This window comes from Pinus tabuliformis, chromosome X (genome assembly GCF_031772625.1).
Source record: "Pinus tabuliformis cultivar Carrire ecotype Pingquan chromosome X, CPIR1, whole genome shotgun sequence".
In the NCBI taxonomy this organism is placed as follows: Eukaryota; Viridiplantae; Streptophyta; class Pinopsida; order Pinales; family Pinaceae; genus Pinus; species Pinus tabuliformis.
In genome coordinates, this window is record NC_142308.1 from 430636636 (window position 1) to 430658422 (window position 21787).

Below are 21787 nucleotides of genomic sequence, written 5' to 3' on the forward strand. Positions count from 1 at the left end.
TTTGTCAGCCTTCTAGATGGTGGAGAGCAACCAGACCCAGTTGGCAAACAGAGTTTGCATCATCATGAACGTGGAGGGAGAAGAATTGTTTTAATGCGAAAGTGGTGTGTGAGAATGAGCGTTATCGACCCTAAACCCTAGCTCATTAATGAGCAGTAACGGCTAAAGTGAACGCATATTTATATTCAAATGATTTAACAGCTGCCTTGCGTTCGTACAGTGTTGTCTGTTAGCATGGCGGATAGTGCAATGTGCAGGGAGTCCACACAAGTATTTAATGACCCAACAGCTTTTTTGTTGCAGTTGTGCATGCACAATACATGGATTTCACAAACCTCATTGATCATTTGCCACCTACCTGCTCTCTTTACAACCCTATTCTCCTGCCTGCTTTACTCACTCGATTTTATTTTTGTTGTAGTCTGCTATTCTAGATCCCTAATTTTTGACCCCGGGAATGCCAAGGGCTTTGAATCTGTGAAACTTCACAGCGTGTGGCAACAATGTCTAATGGAAGTAAGGGAACGCAGGGAGATGCATGGACTGAGGAGGCAGAGAAAAAACCAGATACCACGTCGTATAAAAGGCAGAAAGTAGCGTTCTACAAGCTTTTCTCTTTTGCAGATGGTTGGGATTATCTTTTAATGGCGATTGGCCTTGTGGGTGCTTGTGCACATGGGGCCTCGGTGCCCATCTGGTTCATTTTCTTTGGGAAGCTCATTAATTGTCTCGGGCTTGCTTATTTGGATCCTCCCGCTGTTTCTGGCAAGGTTGCCCATGTAAGTTATCTCCTCCCAATCCCACCACCCTCAAATTTATTTATTTTTCATGGTGAATCGGTAGGTAAGTTCAGATGACTGTTTTGGGCAAGATTTACAGTGTAATCACAACCGAAGCTATTATGATTTTTAATTTGTTCAAATCTTTGCCCTACAAGCTAATACGTTAATAAATTTTTATATTAAAAGAGTTGAATCACTAAGACTGTCACTATAATTATCAACTTGTCTAAAAAGTTGAATGAAAATTTGTTGGGATTAAAATTTTCAATTTGTTCAAATTTTCGCCACAAGCTAACATGTCTTAAGATAATAGAACCTGGGGTGGAAAAGAAATTAGACCAAATAGAACCTCCGTGGAAATGAAATTAGACCAACTAGGATCTATAAGATAAGAACTTGAATTAAAAAAAATTAAACCTGCTAGCAACTACTAAAACTAAAAAAAATAGTGAAGTAATGATGCTGATGCTGAAAACTTGTTTGTGTATTTATGGTGTTGGTACAGTACGCTCTGGATTTCGTTTATTTGGCAGCTGTAGTTCTGGTCTCGTCATGGACTGGTAAGACCTTTGTTTTGAATCTGGTTTCTATTTGTTTATAAAAAAACTCCCGGTGACATAGATTCCACTGGTGGCAGAGGTGGCTTGTTGGATGTATACTGGAGAACGGCAGGCTACTCGTATGCGACTGGCATACATGCGGGCCATGCTGAATCAGGACGTGAGCTTCTTTGACACTGATGCCACCAGTGGGGAGGTGGTGTCTGCAATCACCAACGACGTTATTATAGTTCAGGATGCTATTTCTGAGAAGGTGAGGTGAATTGATGGATGCATGCTGGTTATTTGATTGTTTTCATGGTGGGCAGTTAGGCAGGTGGGTCTGATTTGGTTTGAGGGAATTATTGCAGGTTGGGAATTTTTTTCACTTCATCAGCCGATTCGTTGCTGGATTCGCAGTGGGTTTCTCGACGGTGTGGCAACTTAGTCTGGTCACGTTGGCTATTGTTCCTTTGATTGCACTCGCAGGGGGGCTGTATGCCTTTGCTGTGACCGGTCTCATGAGTCGGAGTCGACAGGCTTACATTAAGGCCGGGGGGATTGCTGAAGAGGTGCGCGTTCGCAGATCCTTTTCATAAAAGTTCCATGTTTCCAACTATCTTACCACAAATCACAGCTGAAGGGGCCAGCTTGGCTGAAATGGATCTCTAAATCAATTTTCTGTATTTATTTTTATACTTTGGTGAATCAGTAATTTGTTAGAGTAATTTGTAGCTCAAAATTAAATCTTCTCAAGAGAGATTCACTAGGGTGGGGAGATTCACTAGATTCACTCAGGTATTTATTTTTATATTTTGGTGAATCAGTAATTTGTTAGAGTAATTTGTAGCTCAAAATTAAATCTTCTCAAGAGATTCACTAGGGTGGGGAGATTCACTAGATTCACTCAGGTTGGGAGGGGTACACTTTTAGCGTCTAGATGAAAAATGTTGTATGAAATAATGGAGGAGATGACATCCCATTGTATCAAAGATCAAATCTTCCTAAAGTGGAAGAATTTACTCTTAAACCTTGAGATCAGAAATGTTCTATCTACTTTAAAACCAATAGAAGAGATAACATCCCATTATACTAACCTGGAATTTGAAACTAATAAAAGAGAAAACTTCTGACCACTAAATCTACCAACCACTGAATCATCTGCGAACCACTAAATCTACCACTGAATCATTTGCCAACCACTAAATCTTCTTAAGAAAAGACCTCTAAGTCAATTATTTAGACCCTGTAAAGGGGTCAAACCATTTTATTCAATGTGGTTTGTCCTACATAAACCTCTCTAGAACAGTCAAACCAGTTATTTTCATTTTGGTTTATACTACTTGTATGAATGTGTGAAGTATTTGGTTTGTCCTGTTGTGTTTTTATCCAATTTGGTTAAGGATTTGACTTTCTCTTCTTGTGGATTGTTTTACCCATGTTGAGCTCTTTTCATGACCAGGGAAATCAACTATGCATCTCCAACATCACCTCGTCTTGCTCTTGATATATAGAAAAGAAGACTTTGAGTTCTACACTTTCTGACTTTTGAATCTTGACTGTTTCATGCCAACCTCCATGACACCGCCGCAATGTTTCCTTGTTACATTACTGCTCCTGATACACAGAAAAGGAGACTTTGAATTATACACCTTACTTTGAATCTTGGCTGTTTCATGCCAACCACCATGCCACCGCCCCAATGTTTCCTCGTTACATTACAGTGACTACCTTTCACCAATTATCAACAAGTACCTCCACGTAACATAACATGACAGTTCAATCAATACAATAGCCCCTTTATGTTCAAGCAGCACAACAGTTACTTTGCAGAAGTATCTGGGCTACTTTTTAAAAACCCAAAACTTGCTGGGTTTAACAATGCCTAGATTTTTCTTTCCGGAATATTCAAACCGTGCTTAAGCTGGAACCAGGCTCTGCTTTCACCTTTTTGACGACTCAACCTTTGTAAGGTTGTAACTGAGTATTCAAACTCTGGTGGGGATGTAACAACGCTCTTCTTTCACTTTTTTGAGGACTCAAACCTTCTGGGGCTTTACCAACGCTTAGATTTCAGTTTTTTGAGTATTCAAACCTTGCTGGGTTGTAACAACCCTTTGCTTTCACTTTTTGAGGATTCAAGCCTTGTGGTGTTACAGCAATGCCTAGTTTTTACTTTTTTGAAGATTCAAAACCTGGTGGGGTTGAAACAATGCTTATTTTCAAGCATAGTTTTTACTTTTTAGAAGATTCAAAACCTGGTGAGGTTGAAACAGTGCTTATTTTCAGGAACTTGGTTCATCTAAACCCTGGTGGTGTTGAAAACAATGCTCATTTTCACGAATTCTGCTGGTGTCTCGTGGTTAGTATATGACTAGTTCAATGGGATGTGAAGAAAGTCATCCAATCTGTGAAGAGAACTTTGTAATCTCGCAAGGGAATTGTGTAGGTTCAGTGAAAAATCTTTGCCTTTTATCATGACAATGTTCAGACTACCTTGTTAGATTTACTAGGATGTGGGAACGTTTCTCAAAATTCCTCAAGGATTATGGCTCTCTCTATCAATCGATAAGGAATCTCAAAATTAGTCCAATTCTTTAATTATGAGCTGATCTATCATTATCACATCCAATCTGTGAAGAGAACTGCGTGATCTCCCGAAAGGCTTGTGTGGGTTCAGTGAACTTCACAGACTCCGAACAAAACTGTGTAATCTATCTTATCACATCCAATCTGTGAAGTGAACTGCGTAATCTCCCGAAAGGCTTGTGTGGGTTCAGTGAACTTCACAGACTCTGAAGAAAACTATGTAATCTCCCAGAAGGCTTGTGTGGGTTCAGTGAAATGCCATATATAAAAGAAATAGGTTCAGTGAAATGCCATATATAAAAGAAATAGTGTAAGTTCCAAATGTTTTTTATGGGTTCAGTAAAATCTTGCATTCTAGGCAGACCATTGAGGTAGACTGACGAGGATATAGTAGCGTTCCTCAAAATTACTGGTCAAGAAATTTGGCGCTCTGTCCATCCTTGATATCGAATCAGAAAGTTAGTCAGTTATTTTAATCGTGCGCTGATCTCTTATATCCAAATTCAAGAGTAAACATTTTGATATTTGCACTATTGCAAGCTATTGCACCATTTTGTTATGAATCATATGTTTTTAATTTTAACCTAAAATGATATGTTTTTAATTTTAACATTTTGTGATGAATTTTACGTTTTTAATTCTAGAAATTTGAATAATTTATAATATTTTTGCACTTTTTTATATTGGGTTATGAGAGAATAATTTTGAAATCATTGTCCAATTTTACCGGTCAATTTTTTTTTTGTTTTTCTTATAAATTCCATAATAGCAGAGAGTGGTTCTTGTTCTTCCGTAACAATCATGTTTATAACATTGTTTAATTTCCGCATTTCCCAACCATGAGCAAAACACAAATCACATTTAGATGGTTGCCCAATTTTCATTTTCCAACAATGATCAGGAAGTGGCATCTAGTTTTATTGTAAATTACATGATTCATTATTAAAAGTTAAATTTTTCCTATTAAGCAATAATAAGAAATTGGCCTTTTCTTATTAATGGTAATTGGACTTTTTTTTAGTAATGGTGAAAAGTGGTTCTTGTTTTTTTATTGTAAATTAGTTGTTATTGTAAATTCCATGAAGTGGTTTTTGTTTTTATAGAAATAATATCAGTAAAGTGGTTTTTGTATTTATTGTAAACACAGTAATGTTTTACAAAGATTCTTGCTTTTATTGCTGACAGTAAAGTAATGTTTTAAAGAGATTCTTGCTTTTATTGCAAAAATGAAAAATGGTTCTGTTTCTTACTGTAAATTAGTTGTTACAGTAAATTCCATGATTATGAAAAGTGATTTTGGTTTTTATAAAAATATAATTAGTAAAGTGGTTTTTAACTTTTTGTATTTATTGTAAACTCAGTAATGATGGAAATAGATTCTTGTTTTTATTGTAAATATGAAAAGTGGTTCTGGTTTCTTATTGTAAATTAGTTGTTACTTCGTAAATTCCATGATTATGAGAAGTGATTCTTGTTTTTATAGAAATAATATCAGTAAAATAGAGTGGCTTTTGTATTTATTGCAAACTCAGTAATGTGAAAAGAGGTTCTTCGCTTTTATTATAAATATGAAAAGTGATTCTAGTTTCTTACTGTAAATTCCATGATTATGAGAAATGATTGTAGTTTTTATAGAAATAATATCACTGTGGGCCCTGTATTTTATTGTATATTTATTGTAAACTCAGTAATGGTGAAAAGAGGTTCTTGTTTTTATGGTAAAAATTAGTTGTTCTGTACAATATTTTACATCCCTTTTATAATGGAAATAGTTACAAATTTCTGAATCAGAGAATGACTGATAAAAGTTATCACACTGCAATTTTTTTTTAAGGTTATTGTTTTTAGGAAGAATAAATAATCCCTATCTGAACGCTTTAGTGGTTAGTCAGAACCTGGTGAATTTTTGTTGCTTGTTGAGATTCTTTTTTCTGGTAGCATAGGTTTCTATACAGTTTCTTTGACAATGATATTAGATCACTGAATTTCCCCTTACTGAAAAGGGCAGGTAATTGGGAATCTGCGGACGGTGTATGCATTCGTCGGGGAGGACAAGGCAGTTAGTTCGTACAAAAATGCTCTGCAGAAAACATATGAGATTGGAAGAAAGAGTGGATTAGCCAAAGGTCTGGGACTGGGATCCATGCACTGCCTGTTGTTCTTGTCCTGGGCGTTGCTGCTCTGGTACACAAGTCGGGTCGTGCACGAAGGGGTAATAGATGGCGGGGAAGCATTCACCACGATGCTCAATGTTGTCATCAGTGGACTGTAAGTAATAATTTGACAACTATTTTACCATTCCCACTGGGATTTTTATGGAGGCATCTTTATAAAATAGAGTGTCCAGTCTAGTTACTGATTGATCTATGAAAAAATATGGAGAATTACAAAAAAAAAAAAGGTTCATATGAACTTCATAGTCTTGATATTGATTGATCTCAAAGGTATGTCAGACTCGAGCTGCAATAAAGTCATTATTTGGTGGTGTTATGGGCTTATCCTGTCTGTTTGATGGGTGAATTCAAATCTCCATCCTTAATTTAATTATGTTTGAGGTTATATGATCAAATAGATTCAATAATAGGGTTAGAATTCTAAAACAGACTTGTTTGTTAAATTTGAGGGTTTTCACACTTTTTTTTATCTATCTTGTCTTTATAGTTTCAGACAAGATCTCAATAGTTTTGTAACATTTTACACGGTATTTAATGGGTAAACAATTTGCACATCAAATTTTATCTAGACACTTCATAATAAATATGTTAATCTTAACTCACGCATGCATATATATACATAACTAACCAGGATTAAATTTAATTTGTTAAAAATGAACTTTTTAAAAATCACTCCTAACAGGTTGTCTTCTCTTCATTCTGGATTTGTCTCTGTTGAAACATAGGCATAGTTCTTCTTCTTGGTTTTGGCAGAGCTGTTTCATCTCCATTTTTTCCCATTGCTGGGTGATGAGAACTTAGCCTGAAGAGTCTGTGCAGGTCTCTTGGACAAGCAGCGCCAGATATAAGTGCATTCGGACGAGCTCAAAGTGCTGCTTATTCTATTTTTGAGATGATAAATCGGGACTCTTCTGGAAAGTCAAGCTCTGGTAAAGGCAGCAGACTAGAGAGGGTAGAGGGAAACCTTGAATTACGAAACGTGCGCTTCAGTTATCCATCTCGTCCAGATTTCATCATATTTGAGGATTTGAGTTTCAGTATTCCAGCGGGGAAGGTGGTTGCCATTGTTGGTGGCAGCGGATCTGGGAAAAGCACTGTTATATCCTTCATTGAGCGCTTCTATGACCCAATTTCAGGTACAGTCAACTAGCATTTTAAGTGAAGTTAGGTGCTTTCTAATTATCAGATGTTATTGAGTTAGTGAAGTTAGGTGATTTCTAATTATCAGATGTTATTGAGTTTTTATTGGGAATCTGGCCAAGAAAAAATCATTCAAATTTTTATCTTTGTGATTTAAATTGAATTTTTTATGCTATATATGAATTTAGCATTCTAAAATTTTTTTAAGTAATTGTGAGAAATTTACCACTCAAATTTATAATTCCAACCAATAAATTTCTACTAAACAAATTCAATGAAAAAATATACTTAAAAAAATCCTTAAAACATTTGACGCATTAACTTTTAAGTTATTTATTTTAAATTTTTCCTGGGCGTTGATATCAATATGGGCAAGGTATATTTTTATGGTTTTGGCAGGGCAAATTATGTTGGATGGGCATGACATTAAAAGCTTGGAGCTGAAATGGTTGAGGGGGCAGATTGGTCTGGTGAATCAAGAACCTGCATTATTTGCAACGACCATTCGGGAGAATATACTTTATGGCAAGGGTGATGCAACCATGGATGAAATTACTCGGGCTGCAAAATTATCGGATGCTGATCTTTTCATAAATAATCTTCCGGATCGCTATGAAACACAGGTGATTTACAGTAAAAAAATCTCAGAATTAATTTTCAAGGAATGTACATTTCAGAATCAATGCATAGAGTCTGGTAATTTGGTAATTTAGAAGTTTTCATGTGGATTGTAGAATTAGGGAATATTTTTAAATTAGACTGTTTGAGAGATGTTAGGATAGAGGTTAATTTATGACTTTTCTCTTGATTATCTGATTTTGAGATATTCTGGAATTTGCAATCTACATAATTTCAGCCTTTAAGTTAACTGAAACAAATTTTGAACATTGATTTTCATGGTGTACCTAATACTTCATAACAAAGCTATCTATCTCTATTGAAATTTTGAGTTTAAACCCAAATATCTTTTAAAAAGCTGCTAAAAACAATTATAAAGCTGCTAAAAACAATTTTGAGCAGGAAGCATTATAGCACAACAATTAATTCTGACTATCATCCTTCACCTTGCAGGTTGGTGAACGAGGGGTTCAATTATCTGGGGGACAGAAACAGCGAATAGCAATCTCTAGAGCTATAGTTAAAAATCCAGCGATACTTCTCCTGGACGAGGCCACCAGTGCCTTGGATTCAGAATCTGAAAAAAGTGTGCAAGTAGCTCTCGATCGTGTCATGGTTGGGCGGACAACCGTAGTAGTTGCTCATCGCTTATCCACTATAATAAACGCAGACATTATAGCTGTAATTCAAAATGGTAAAATTGTGGAAAGTGGTGATCATAAAACGCTGATGTCCAAAGAGGGAGGAGCATATGCAACCCTTGTCAAGTTGCAGGAATCGAGTAGAGAGGTTGCAGAGGGTTCGGCCCTCTCTCGTCAGAAAAGGTGTGGGCTGGATCATGGCCTTGGCATCTCTCAGATAATTTTAGGTTACTAGTTAGTTTAACGAGATTGCAGATTTGAAGATTTTTTTCCTTGATTGTTGTTTTTATTGGTCAGATTTTGGAAAATTTTTAGGAAGAATATTTTTAGAATAATTGGTTTATTCATATTCTTAGAATATTTGGATTTGATTTTGATGTAGAAAAGTTAAGTTATTTGTTTTATTTGTTTCTGTCTATCAAAATTTAGAATACTCTTCGAAATTTAATTGGATTATGTATCATTAGATTATGTATCAATACAACTTTGTTGAGTGTTAATTGATTTCATCTAGATATATAGGTTGTCGTGTCTAGAGGTATTTTCCAATCCAATATGAAAGAGATGTTGTTGTAATATCTTGTTATGTTATTTAATACAACTTTGTTGAGTGTTGATTGATTTCATCTAGATATATAAGTTGTCGTGTCTAGAGGTATTTTCCAATCCAATATGAAAGAGATGTTGTTGTAATATCTTGTTATGTTATTTAAACATTTTGACTGATTAAATTAAATAAAAATAAAATAAAATAAAAAAATTATTTAAAAAAAAAATTATTTAAAAAAAAAATTATTTCAAATATATATATATATATATATTACAAATAAAATAAAATAAATATATATATATATATATATATATATATATATATATATATGAAACGAGTGTAGATCCAATTTAAATCCGGATTTATTAAGTGTGGAGAGATCAAATCTAACAAGGTATAAACTTTTTTCAAGTTTTGCACTTAAAAAGGTTTACAATCTCTTATCTGAAATTAAGATCGATCTACCCAGGTGATTCATATATAGTCCAATTTCAAATGCATCTGATCTAATGATATATCTCAATTTGATCTAATGATCTATCTCAATTTCTCTGTGATCAATATATATCTCAACATATATTGTAACCAAAGAAACATTGTCAGGTATTCATTCTTTGTTGAAATTTTTGTTGATTTTTTATTAAATTTGAAGCAAGATTTTTTTTAATACAAAATTATTTTAATTGGATTATGTACTATTAGATCATAATATGATGCAATCAGTGCGACCATATTGACTGTGGACTGATTTCATCTAGCTATAAACATTATTGTGTCTAGAGGCACTTTCCAACCTATGAAAATAATGTTATAATGCCCTCTTATATTATGTTATTTAAACATTTTGACTGGTTAAATTGGATTAAAAAATAAAAATTAAACTAAAAATAATTTAAAATAAATATAAAATAAAATTATTTCATATATATATAACCAGGGTAGATAGTTTTAAATTATTATCTATCAAATGTGGAGAGAGATAAAATCTATTGAGGTGTAATTTTTTCTTCAAATTTTATACTAAAAAAGTTTTTAGAAAATTTGATCCTTCTAAAATAAATCCAAAATTAAAATAAATTTAAGCTAATCATATATATTTTTAAATCTTAAATACATCTGATCTAATGATATATCTCAGTATATATTGCAATGAAAGAAACATTGTTGGGTGTTCATTCTTTATTGAGATTTTGGTGGATTTCTTATTAGATTTGAAGCAAGAAATTCTTTTGATACAGGATTAGTTTACCTTTTATGCTTTCTTGATTGTACATGGGCTGACATGATGTTATCCGTTGGATTCATGATGCAGTGCGGTCGTTTCACGAGGTGGTGCTGGCTCTATCTCTCAAAGAACATTCAGTTTCGCAGCATCAGACAAGGAGTCCTCATTGGGAGCATTTCCCAGGCCTTTTGGTTCAGAGATGAACGAGATTGCCAAAACTGAGAGAGTTCCTTTTAGTCGATTGGTCAAAATGGCTGCCCCAGACTGGATGCGGGCTGTCCTTGGGATGTCGGGAGCAATATTTGCAGGAGGGCAAATACCCTTGTTTGCCCTGGGAGTCACTCAAGGCATGGTGGCCCTTTACAGTGCGGATTACGGTTACACCAAAAGTGAAATACGCAAAATCTGCTTGCTTTTTTGCACCGCTGCTGTGCTCACAGTCTTTGCACATGTGGTGGAACATGTCAACTTCGCAACAATGGGCGAACGTCTTACATTACGTGTGAGGGAGATGATGTTCGCAGGTGAGAATTGCATCCTTCAATTAAAACAGCAGCTGCAAACTTTGTATGTGGGATATCAAATTTATTATTATAACCTGTGAGTCTAGGGCTGGAATGGATTTAATCAATGATTAAGAATGTGTTAGTGAGATGTTTATTAATAATATGTAGTTAATTTTAAGGAGATCATAGTTTTAATTCTCTAAAATTAACTCCAGAGAGTTAGAGTATGTATATTTTTATAGATTTTAGTTGTCTAATTCTTGTTCTGAAATGTTTGATTTTAGTAATAACATTCATAATAAATTATTATTATTATTATAAAAATATCATCTATATCATTGACCAACCATAGTAAGTCAAGTTTATTTATAACCCACCATACTCAACTAAGGTCAACCCTCTTCACCTATTAATGTAACATTCATGTAACATCAACCATGATGAAACAATGTAACAATGTAACAATCATCAACATAAATGTAATATTGTTAAATCAATATAACATAAATACATTGTTAAATTAATGGTTGAGCATGGTCAACTTTAATAAACTCTCTTAAACATTGTTCAACCATCCCTTAATAACCATGGTCAACCCTTGACAACTATTTATAACCATAGTCAGGTAATGTGAATCATTGCCAAGCATGGTCTACAAATCAACAGTGTGCATGTCAGCCATCTACTAGCACAACCTCGTTAGTAAATGTGGTGGATTGGCACATTTTACAACTTGAGTGGACCTAATGGTTAAAAGCACCTTTTTCCTCTTAAGATGTCACATGTTCAAAGCCACAGGGGGTACATTATGAATGCCTTGGTAGACTTTAGCAGTCAAATTGCTGCAAAGAGGTGGATCCCTTGTCCCATAAACAAGGTGGTCTCATACACCAATTTGGTGTCTTGCTTGGTGGTGACCTTAAAATTAAATAATAATAATAAAAATGAGTCAATCTATAAATATGAACCACATTTATTTATGTAGTTGTTATTATTATTATAAAAATATAACCCTTATCCATACTAAGTTGAAAAATAGCCATGACCAAATAGTTGAACAGATTGAGTTTATCTTTGAACAGATTGAGTTTATCCTTACAGATACACCTGATAATTTATTACACTGAAAATAAAAAGGAGATGCAAACTTTGAGGTGCCTGAGAGTCCAAAATAAGAACTTCTCACCTTGAATTTTTTCTTATCCTTCCAGGGGCTGAATAGATTTTCACACATGAACATTTTCCCCACCCAGACAGCCACGGGCATAATAGATTTTCAGACACAAACATTTCCCCAGCCACACAGGTTGTTAAACACCTAGCTCCTCTCCGTTTAATACATTATGATAAAAAGGTGAGCTGCAAATTTAATATTAGCTTGAGGGTCCAAAACGATTGAGTTTTGCATCTTGAAATTTTTTGTTATTCTAGTTGCTTACTCAACATGGGGTTACGCTAGTTTCTCAGCACTTGAAATTTGTAATTGTGTCAGCAATCCTGCGAAATGAAGTGGGGTGGTTTGATGATAACAGCAATAACAGTGGCCTAGTGTCTTCTCGGTTGGCGTCGGACGCAACATTAGTGAGAGGTTTGGTGGTAGACCGTGGGTCCATTCTACTGCAAAACTTGTCGCTCATTGTGACTGCAGTTATAATTGCATTCATCGAGCAATGGCGTATCACCCTGGTTATATTGGCCACTTACCCCTTCCTCGTCATTTCCCAGATGTGTGAGGTATGCAAACTCTATCGCCCGCTATTCACATGAAACTTATGATTCTCGTACAGATTCTTTGATTTTGGATATCATGTCTCTGTTTTACCTATTATAGATCCATTTGGATCCCTGGATTTGCTAAGAAGCTCAGGGAGGTCAAATTTTTTACCTATCATAGATCCATTTGGATCCCTGGATTTGCCAAGAAGTTCAGGGAGGTTGAATTTTCAGATGTAATTTATTGGATGTATCAATTTTAATTGTTTTATATTTCTTAAATCATTGAAAGACATTCAGCTTAATAGATATTGGGTTTTACATTCTTAAATTATTTAATGACATTTAGTTTAACAAAGATTATGTAAACAGAGCTGACTTTTAAACAGAGGTCTTCAAACCCTATAGGTGGTCTTCAACAAAGTTAAAATTAAGTCTCATGTAAAGTTCAATTTTTTTGAATTTATTAACCAGTAGCTAATTCATGCAGATAGGTCCAATATTACTGAAGTTAGTGAAATTTTACTTATTAGGATTTTTTTTGAAATTATTAAAACAGTTTCACAGCATTTAAGCAGTTGTGTGAAGTATGCAAACTGGTGCATACTATTTAGGCGATTGAGTTTTAATAACAAGCCTCTTAATGGAGGCCAAGTTTGTTGGACTTACTAAGTTTTTTTAATTGATTTGTGAGGTATGCAAACGGGTGCCTATTATATATGTGAAGATTGAGTTTTAATAACAAGCCTCTTAATGGAGGCAAAGTTTGTGGGAGTTATTAGGTTTTTAAAAATGATTTGAGAGGTAACTGGTGCATATTATTCATGTGAAGTTTCAGTTTTAATAACAAGTTTCTTAACGGAGGCAAAGTTTGTTGGACTCGTTAAGTTTTTTTAAATGATTTGTGAGGTATGCAAAACTGGTGCATATTATTCATGTGAAGCTTTTGAGTTTTGTTAGGGTTAGGGTTTGTTTGAATTGAATTAGGGTTAGTATTTGTTTGAATTCAAATAGGGTTAGGATTTGTTTGAATTTATTAAGGTTTCAATAGTGTTAGGGTTTGTTTGAACTTAATCAGGGTTAGGATTTATTTGAATTTATTAAGGTTTAGTTGTGTGTATTAAAATTTCAGTGTTTAAGCATATGTGTGCGGTATTCAAACTGGTTCATATTATTCGTGTAAATCTTCTGAGCTTTCATAACAAGTTAGGGTTTGTTCATATCATTCATGTAAGGGTTTGTTTGAATTCAATCATAGTTAGGATTTTTTTGAATTTATTAAGTTTCAACAGGGTTAGGGTTTGTTTGAATTCAATCATAGTTAGCAATTTTTTGAATTTATGAAGTTTCAACAGGGTTAGGGTTTGTTTGAAAGTTGGAATTCAATCAGAGTTAGGATTTGTTTAAATTTATTAAGATTTCAATAGGGTTATGGTTTGTCTTATTTTACTTGGCTTTAAGGTTTGTTTTGAATTCAATCAGGGTTGGGATTTGTTTGAATTTATTAAGGTTTCAATTGGGTTAGGGTTCGTTTGAATGTTTGAATTCGATCAGGGTTAGGATTTGTTTGGATTTATTATGGATTCAATAGGGTTATGATTTGTCTGAATTCAATCAGAGTTAGGATTTGTTTGAATTTATTAAGGTTTCAATATGGTTAGAGTTTAGGATTTCTTTGAATTTATAAGGTTTCGTTGTGTTTATTAAAATTTCAGTGTTTAAGCGGATGTGTGGTATTCAAACTGGTGCATATTATTCATGTAAATCTTCCGAGCCTCAACAACAAGCCTTCTGATTTTGAGTATCTTGTGTCTCTGTGTTTTCCATAACAGAGGTTCTTCATGACAGGATATGGGGGAAACCTGAGCAAAGCTTATCTAAAAGCCAATATGATGGCCACCGAAGGGGTGAGCAATATCAGAACAGTGGCGGCCTTCTGTGCTGAAGAGAAACTCATCGACATGTTCAGCAGAGAATTAGAGGAGCCACGAAAAAAATCTTTTATTCGTGGGCAAATAGCAGGATTCTTCTACGGAATTTCACAGTTCTCCATGTTCAGTTCCTATGGTTTGGCCCTGTGGTATGCCTCCACTCTCATCAAGAACTATGAAGCATCATTTGGGTCCGTGATGAAAACGTTCATGGTTCTCATAGTCACAGCCCTGGGCATGGCAGAGACCCTGGCAGTCTGCCCTGATTTAATCAAGGGCACAGATGCTGTGAGCTCCGTATTTGAAATTGTGGACAGGAAAACAGAAATTCCTCCAGACGACCCAAATGGCGAAGTTCTGACCCATGTACAAGGGGTGATCCAGTTGAAACATGTGGATTTCAGCTACCCTGCAAGGCCGGATGTGAAAATTTTTGAGGACTTCAACCTAGTAGTAAAATCTGGTCGATCTGTGGCACTGGTTGGTTCCAGTGGCTCGGGAAAAAGTTCAATTCTTGCTCTGATATTGAGATTCTACGATCCAACTGCAGGCAAGGTGATGGTCGATGGCATAGATATCAAGAAATTGAAGGTGAAGTCATTGCGTAAACACATAGGTCTAGTTCAGCAGGAACCTGCTCTGTTCGCCACTACTATATTCGATAACATCATATATGGAAGAGATGGAGCCACTGAAGCTGAGGTTATTGAAGCTGCTAAATTGGCCAATGCCCACAACTTTATCAGTAGCCTGCCAGATGGGTATCGGACCGAGGTGGGTGAGAGGGGAGTTCAGTTGTCAGGGGGGCAGAAACAGAGAGTTGCCATTGCTAGAGCAGTGCTCAAAGATCCTGCTATTCTACTTTTAGATGAGGCCACCAGTGCCCTTGATGCTGAATCTGAGAATGTTGTGCAACAGGCATTGAACCAGCTGATGAAGAACAGGACTACTGTTATGGTAGCCCATCGTCTGTCTACTGTTCAGAATGCTGATGTCATTGCTGTTTTGCAGGATGGTAAAATTGTTGAGCAAGGCTCTCATTCCAGTCTTCTCAACAAGGATGGTGCCTATTCAAAGCTTGTCAGTCTTCAACAACATCAGTGACTTCTACACAGGGTTAGGCTTCCAGTCTATATTTCATCTTGGGTTCAGTATGGTGCCTATTCAGAGCTTGTCAGTCCTCAACAACATCAATGATTTCTACATAGGGTTAGCTTTCCAATCTAGTTTTCATCTTGGGTTTCATAAAACATAGTTGGATGGGTTAAGCTTGAATTTAACAGTGATACATATTGTGTAGATGTTCTCTATACTATGATTACGTGATAAAAATATTGGTCAGATCATGTGAAAATAACTTATTCTCTGTTGTCTTTGGTGATTGGAATAAAACACACATTGGATTCTCTGTTTGGGTATTAAGCAGTAAACAGATTGTCAAGACATGGAATCTCTTGATGGGCCACACAGCAATAAGGTTGCAGGATAGGGGCAACCTTAAACTGCATATTTAAACATTGATTCATGAGGTGTCATGTACGAGGGGCCGTGCTTTTGTATTTCAATAAATATGCAGTTTATCACTTTCTGGATTGCTGGTTGCATTTGATAAAAAGCTGAAAGTGCAAATAGCTCTGAATGAAGCTTCGATTAGTCCATGGAAACGTTTACAGATATGTAAGCTGATCTGAAGTATGTAGCTGTGAATGAAATGTGCAGAGGCTTTGCACAAAGTTGTTACATTATACGAAGAATTTAACTCAATTTAGATGAAATGAATATTGATTTCAAATATTAGATATTTGTGAGGTGGTTTAATATTTAAATATTTGGTTGAATGGACACATTCAATTGTTGGTTGTGAAATATCAAATGTCTATTAAATAAGAGCACAGGGACTTTGGTTGCATCTGTATGTAATGAAAGTCGAGGTATAAAATATAAGATCTCTGCATGGGCCTTTGGTTGTATCTGTATGTAATGAAAGCAGAGGTATAAAATGTAGGTATAAAATGTAAGATCTCTGCATGGGCCTTTGGTTGTATCTGTATGTAATGAAAGCAGAGGTATAAAATGTAGGATCTCTGCATGGGCTTTTGGTTGTATCTGTATGTAATGAAAGCAGAGGTATAAAATGTAGGATCTCTGCATGGGCCTTTGGTTGTATCTGTATGTAATGAAAGCAGAGGTATAAAGTGTAAGATCTCTGCATGGGCCTTTGGTTGTATCTGTATGTAATGAAAGCAGAGGTATAAAGTGTAAGATCTCTGCATGGGCCTTTGGTTGTATATGTATGTAATGAAAGCAGAGGTATAAAATGTAATATCTATGCATGCTTTGGTTGTATCTGTATGTAGTGAAAGCAGAGGTATAAAATGTAATATCTATGCATGCTCAAATTAAATTATTTATATCGAGAGTATTTGGAAAAAATATTTCGATATAAAAGTTAAATATGAAATTGTGAATTTTAATTTTTGATTTATCTTTTATTTCGAATAACAATTTTTTTTAATTAAAAAATAATTCTTCATTATTTATTTTATATATATTATTTATTTTAATATCTCATTTTTAAGATAATCTTCTTTTCATATTTTTGAGCCAAATATTCTTGGTACATAGAAGTGGTTAAGATATCTCCAATTAATCTATGGAGTTGTTTAAAGAGGCTGGAGTTGTTTAAGGAGGTTGAGGAATTTTTGGATGGTTAAAGTGGCCGGAATCCGGGTAAAAAAATTTCAAAAAATCTTGTAAAGGTAGTGTTTGATGGTGAAAATGGATTCAGCACCATCAAAAACGTATAGGACACCTAAAATTTTGAAATTTAACAATTATAACTTAGATTTACAAAATTCCTTGCCAGATTTTCTCTAAATATAACTGGAATTTGAGCAACTCCTCCGCTTGTTAGACTACACGTTAATCTATAATAAAGTGCATAATTGTTAGACTACGCGTTATTCATGCATATATTTAATTTTGCAATTAGTATAGTAATTTTGCAATTAATATATATTGAATTGCATATACGTAATTTTGCGAGTGCATATATTTTAATACCTTAATTTTGCAAGGACAGCATATACTTTAATCTTTACAAGGATTCAAATCAAAGTTTGAATGTTAAAGAGTTATTCTTTACTTTGCAAGGAGTTTATATACTTCAATATTTTAATTTTGTAAGGAGCGTATATACTTGAATTTTCGCAAGGATGGGATCCAAGTTAAAGCTCGAGAAAGTTATTAAGAGTCTAAAACAATTTGTAATTTTAAATAAATATTTGTCGAGTTTGTTTTATTATTATTTTTCTGAAGTTCTAATTTCACAGGGTGAAGAAATCTGATATCATTATTTAAAAAAAATATATATATACATTTATTTAAAAGGTTTTTATTTATTTATTATATATATATATATTTTTGAATTATTATGGATGTCGAAATTTTTTATTCAGATTTTATTAAATATGTTTTAAAGATTTTAACCATTTTTATTTTTGGTTTATGTTGTTTGGCTAATTACAGGAGGGATGTTTTTTTGTCTTACTATTTACTCCAAAATAATAATTATATGTATATATTGAATTATTACTGATGCCAAAATTCCTTATTCAGACGTTATTGAATATGTTTTTAAGACTTTAACCACTTTCATTCTTGGTTTTGGTTGTTTGGCTAATTACAAGAGGGATACTTTTTTTGCCTTTACTACTTGCTCCAAAAGAACTTGAAACATTTATTTTGATTAATTTATATCCCCTCTAGGAATGAAGATTCATGGTAAGTAAATAAATTGGAATTCCTTCCAATGTTGTCTTGCTCAAGTTAATCTCTCTTTTAAAAAAAAGCCAATGATTGTGCAACTACTTAGTCTTTTGTTCTATTATTTCAATCAATCATTTCTAATATTTCTTTGTAATATCATTTAATTTTAAATAAAAATCCAATTTCTTGAATTTTACTTGAAACTCTGAACTTTAAAAAGAAAATGCTTAATGTCTTTTTAACATTTTCTTCCTTCCATGAAAGGTAAGGGAGGATTTTAACCTCTTGATTATTTCCATTCCTAAACTTCTATAGTATAAATCAAGAATTTACTTTAACTTATTTTCTTCTCTTCTAGAACCATTAAAAAATAGCAATACATTGTCATCAAACAATAGACAAGTAAAAATTGAGGACCTTTTTATTTTAATCACATTGAGAGTTTTAGCTTTTGAGGCTACTTCAAAGGTGTTTACACAATGTTTAGAGGTGCTTCATGATATTTGGGGTACATGGTGTATCATTATCCCTTGGATGCTCCATGATGGAATTGCACATTTGAGGTGGCTTAATCAATGGTAGCTTGCATGACATTCTTCCTTGGAGCATTGAAGATCATCACATAGCTTGGGGCATTCTTCATATTAGCCAAATGTAGATTTATTGCTTGCTTTAGAGGGTGCTCCACATTGGTGGAGGAGCATTTGACATTCTAGAGGAGGGTGTTGAATTGTAGATGATATGGTGCATCTTGAATGTTTGTATGGAAACATGAAGTTGACTTGGGGAGACCTGAGTTTTGATAGTATGCATGCAAGGGGAATGGACTCGAGGGAGAACATGGCTTGGGGGGTGTTGGATAAATCTCATGGAGTGCCCTTGCATTGGAGTCTCGCTTGTGTATGACATCACCTTGGATTTGACATGTGTATCTTTGGATTATAACATTTCACATGTGTATGACTACTTGTGGTTTTGTAGCTTCCTTTAAAGATTTGGGCTCACATATGTATTGTTGGCATCTCTTATTTGTTATATATGTATAGGAAGGATAAGTCCATTTAATCGTCATTATTATACTCTTTCTTTATAGTGGTTCTCTTAGAATAAAGCACTAGGGTTCATGAGAAAACTCTAAATTATGAACTTTATAGAGAACATCTTTGTTGAGAGCTAGCTCTTGTGATATGCGTGTTCTTATTCTTATGAAGTAGAGCTCCAAGATGATGATTTAATAGCATCTTGATAATATTGAATTAGAGATGTGAAGAGAAGAGTGCACCTCTCTCTCTCTCTCTCTCTCTCTCTGAGATACTAGGGTTTCTTGGAGCATCTTGAATATTATAGTTAGGGTTTCAACCCTTGGAGCCATTAAAGCTATGGTTTTGTTATTAAACTCTATATTGTACTTGTTGAAGAGTGAAGAAGAGAGGACATATTTCCTAAGAGGAAATGACAGTGTGCTTCCTTGTCAAAGATTCTTGGTGTTGACTAGGGTCTTTTGGTTTTACCTATCTAAGGCTTCGCAGAGATAGAGAATTGTACTAGCATTTAAATGATGTTATTTATGTACATGACCAACATTTTTACACACATATGGAGGTTTTAGAAGCCACATGATTTTTTTTGTTGTACAATTGATTTTCAATTATCTATTTCTTCATGCTTTGGTATTCTGTAATGTTTGTATATTGTTAATTTGACACTAGTTAAGGTTGAAATTGTTGAATCATTTAACATTCATCTTGAGGAAGATAGAGTATATTTATTAGTATAATTCTTGGTGTCATAAAGCGATTTTCAAATATTGTTTTTGTTTGATAAGATTTTCCTAGAGGGTTGAAACTTGTTGGTACATAGTCAATATTTTTTTTTATTGGATTGTCTTGTTGATTAGCACTATTAAGAATTACCATATTTCATAGCATCCCCAAGGCTAAAATTTCACATAGTTAAGATCTAGGAATTTATAAATTCCCTGATTTTGAAAATTTGACATAAAGTACATGTTCTTTTTCCTCTATAATTAATATATGTAATCCTTTGACAATAATAATAAAAAAGGAGGTATATAAATTTTGTGTCTTACCTATAGAGACCTTAAAAAGAGGCCCGAAGTAGAACCATTTATTAAAACAACATTTGAAATTGAAGATAGACACACCAAGATCCGATCAACCATTTGAACACAAATTCTTATGTGAATCAATATTAGTGAGAGAGGGTGATCTATCATATTCCTTGGATAAATTTAACAACATAACCATTGTATTTAATCTTTGAGTTTTGTTGATGTGTTGACCCTATTGGAGTATCCATATAGCTTCATCCTAACATAAACTATAACTATTATTTTATAAATGTTACATAGAAATAAGCATAAAGTCATTGAATGATTTTAGGACTATTCTTTTTTAGGTATTAATGATATAAAGATGGAATTTAGGACTATCCTTCTTCGGGATTAATGAAATAAAGATGGAATTAAATGAACTAGCCATTTTTCTTTTTTTTTAGGTATCTTCCATAGTTTTCAATAACTCTTCTTTTAGTCCGTCATATAACTCTATTAAAAACTTGATTTTTCACCCATTAGATGTGGGTTTCTTATCCTTGGAAAGGAAGCCAAAATAACTTCTAATTCTTGCTTAGGTATTTCCTTGGCCAACTATTCATTTACTCATTGCCTACGAAAATAAAGGGAAAAATGAGTTATTCTTTGCTATTTCAACAATGTTGATTATGTTTGGGTCTTTCTATAATCCCTTAAGTGAGAAATTCCCTTATCAATGATTTCCTTTCCTCAAATGACTTAACATTATTGCCATCATAATTAAATAATGTTTCCCATATAGTATTATGGAAATATTTTGTGGTTTCATTCCCATTGACTAACCAAAAAACCTTACTTTTGTTAAGTTAAATTTGACTTGATGAAAGAGTCAAAGAGTTAGATCAACAATGATGGTTTTAGGGCCTATGGTTTCGGTAGCCCACAATCTTAGAATTAGTGGATTACTTATAATGAAACCTTTAGAAAACTTGGAATATTCATTGTAATGGGCTTAGAAATCAGTAATAAAAACTCACTTAGTGAATTTGATTAAAGAAATAATAAAAGAATATCAAATCTCTCACATATATAGAGATAAAAAAAATTACACATCTAAAAAGTTGATTCCTCTCATTGGAATGTTTGAATACAGATGTGACTACCGAATTGAGGGTATAATGTGTTTGGAAGTGTCTTTAATGTGGTTGAGTAAGTTCTACGTACCCCGTAGTAAAGTTATAAATAAATACCCTATCTGTGTGCGGGTAAGTTCAACGTACTCGGTAGTAAAGTTATAAATAAATACCCTACCATAATGTATGAAGGTTATTGAATATAAAAGTGTTATAATTCAATGATCTACGTACTCTGTAGTAAAGTTATAAATAAATACACTACCATAGTATATAAAAGTTATTGAATTTAACGTACTGAAAAAGACTATTGAATTTAAAGTATTTATAATCCAGCAAGGCATTGAATTTTATACAATCTCAACGCAATTCACCACATCATTTATTATTTTAACCATGTTAGTATTTATAACTAGCAGAGTGAA

The 21787-nt window shown here is 33.9% G+C and overlaps 1 protein-coding gene across 1 annotated transcript; it reads left to right on the plus strand.

Moving 5' to 3' along the window:
• The first annotated feature begins 296 nt into the window (after positions 1-296).
• Positions 297-16259, plus strand: LOC149140405 (ABC transporter B family member 10-like). Its single transcript, XM_089450161.1, has 11 exons — positions 297-779; positions 1288-1342; positions 1420-1595; positions 1693-1893; positions 5919-6178; positions 6904-7220; positions 7624-7847; positions 8296-8666; positions 10346-10782; positions 12257-12498; positions 14310-16259. The coding sequence occupies exons 1-11, from the start codon at positions 504-506 to the stop codon at positions 15510-15512; spliced, it is 3762 nt and encodes a 1253-aa protein (XP_089306287.1). The 5' UTR covers positions 297-503; the 3' UTR covers positions 15513-16259.
• Positions 16260-21787: the final 5528 nt, after the last annotated feature.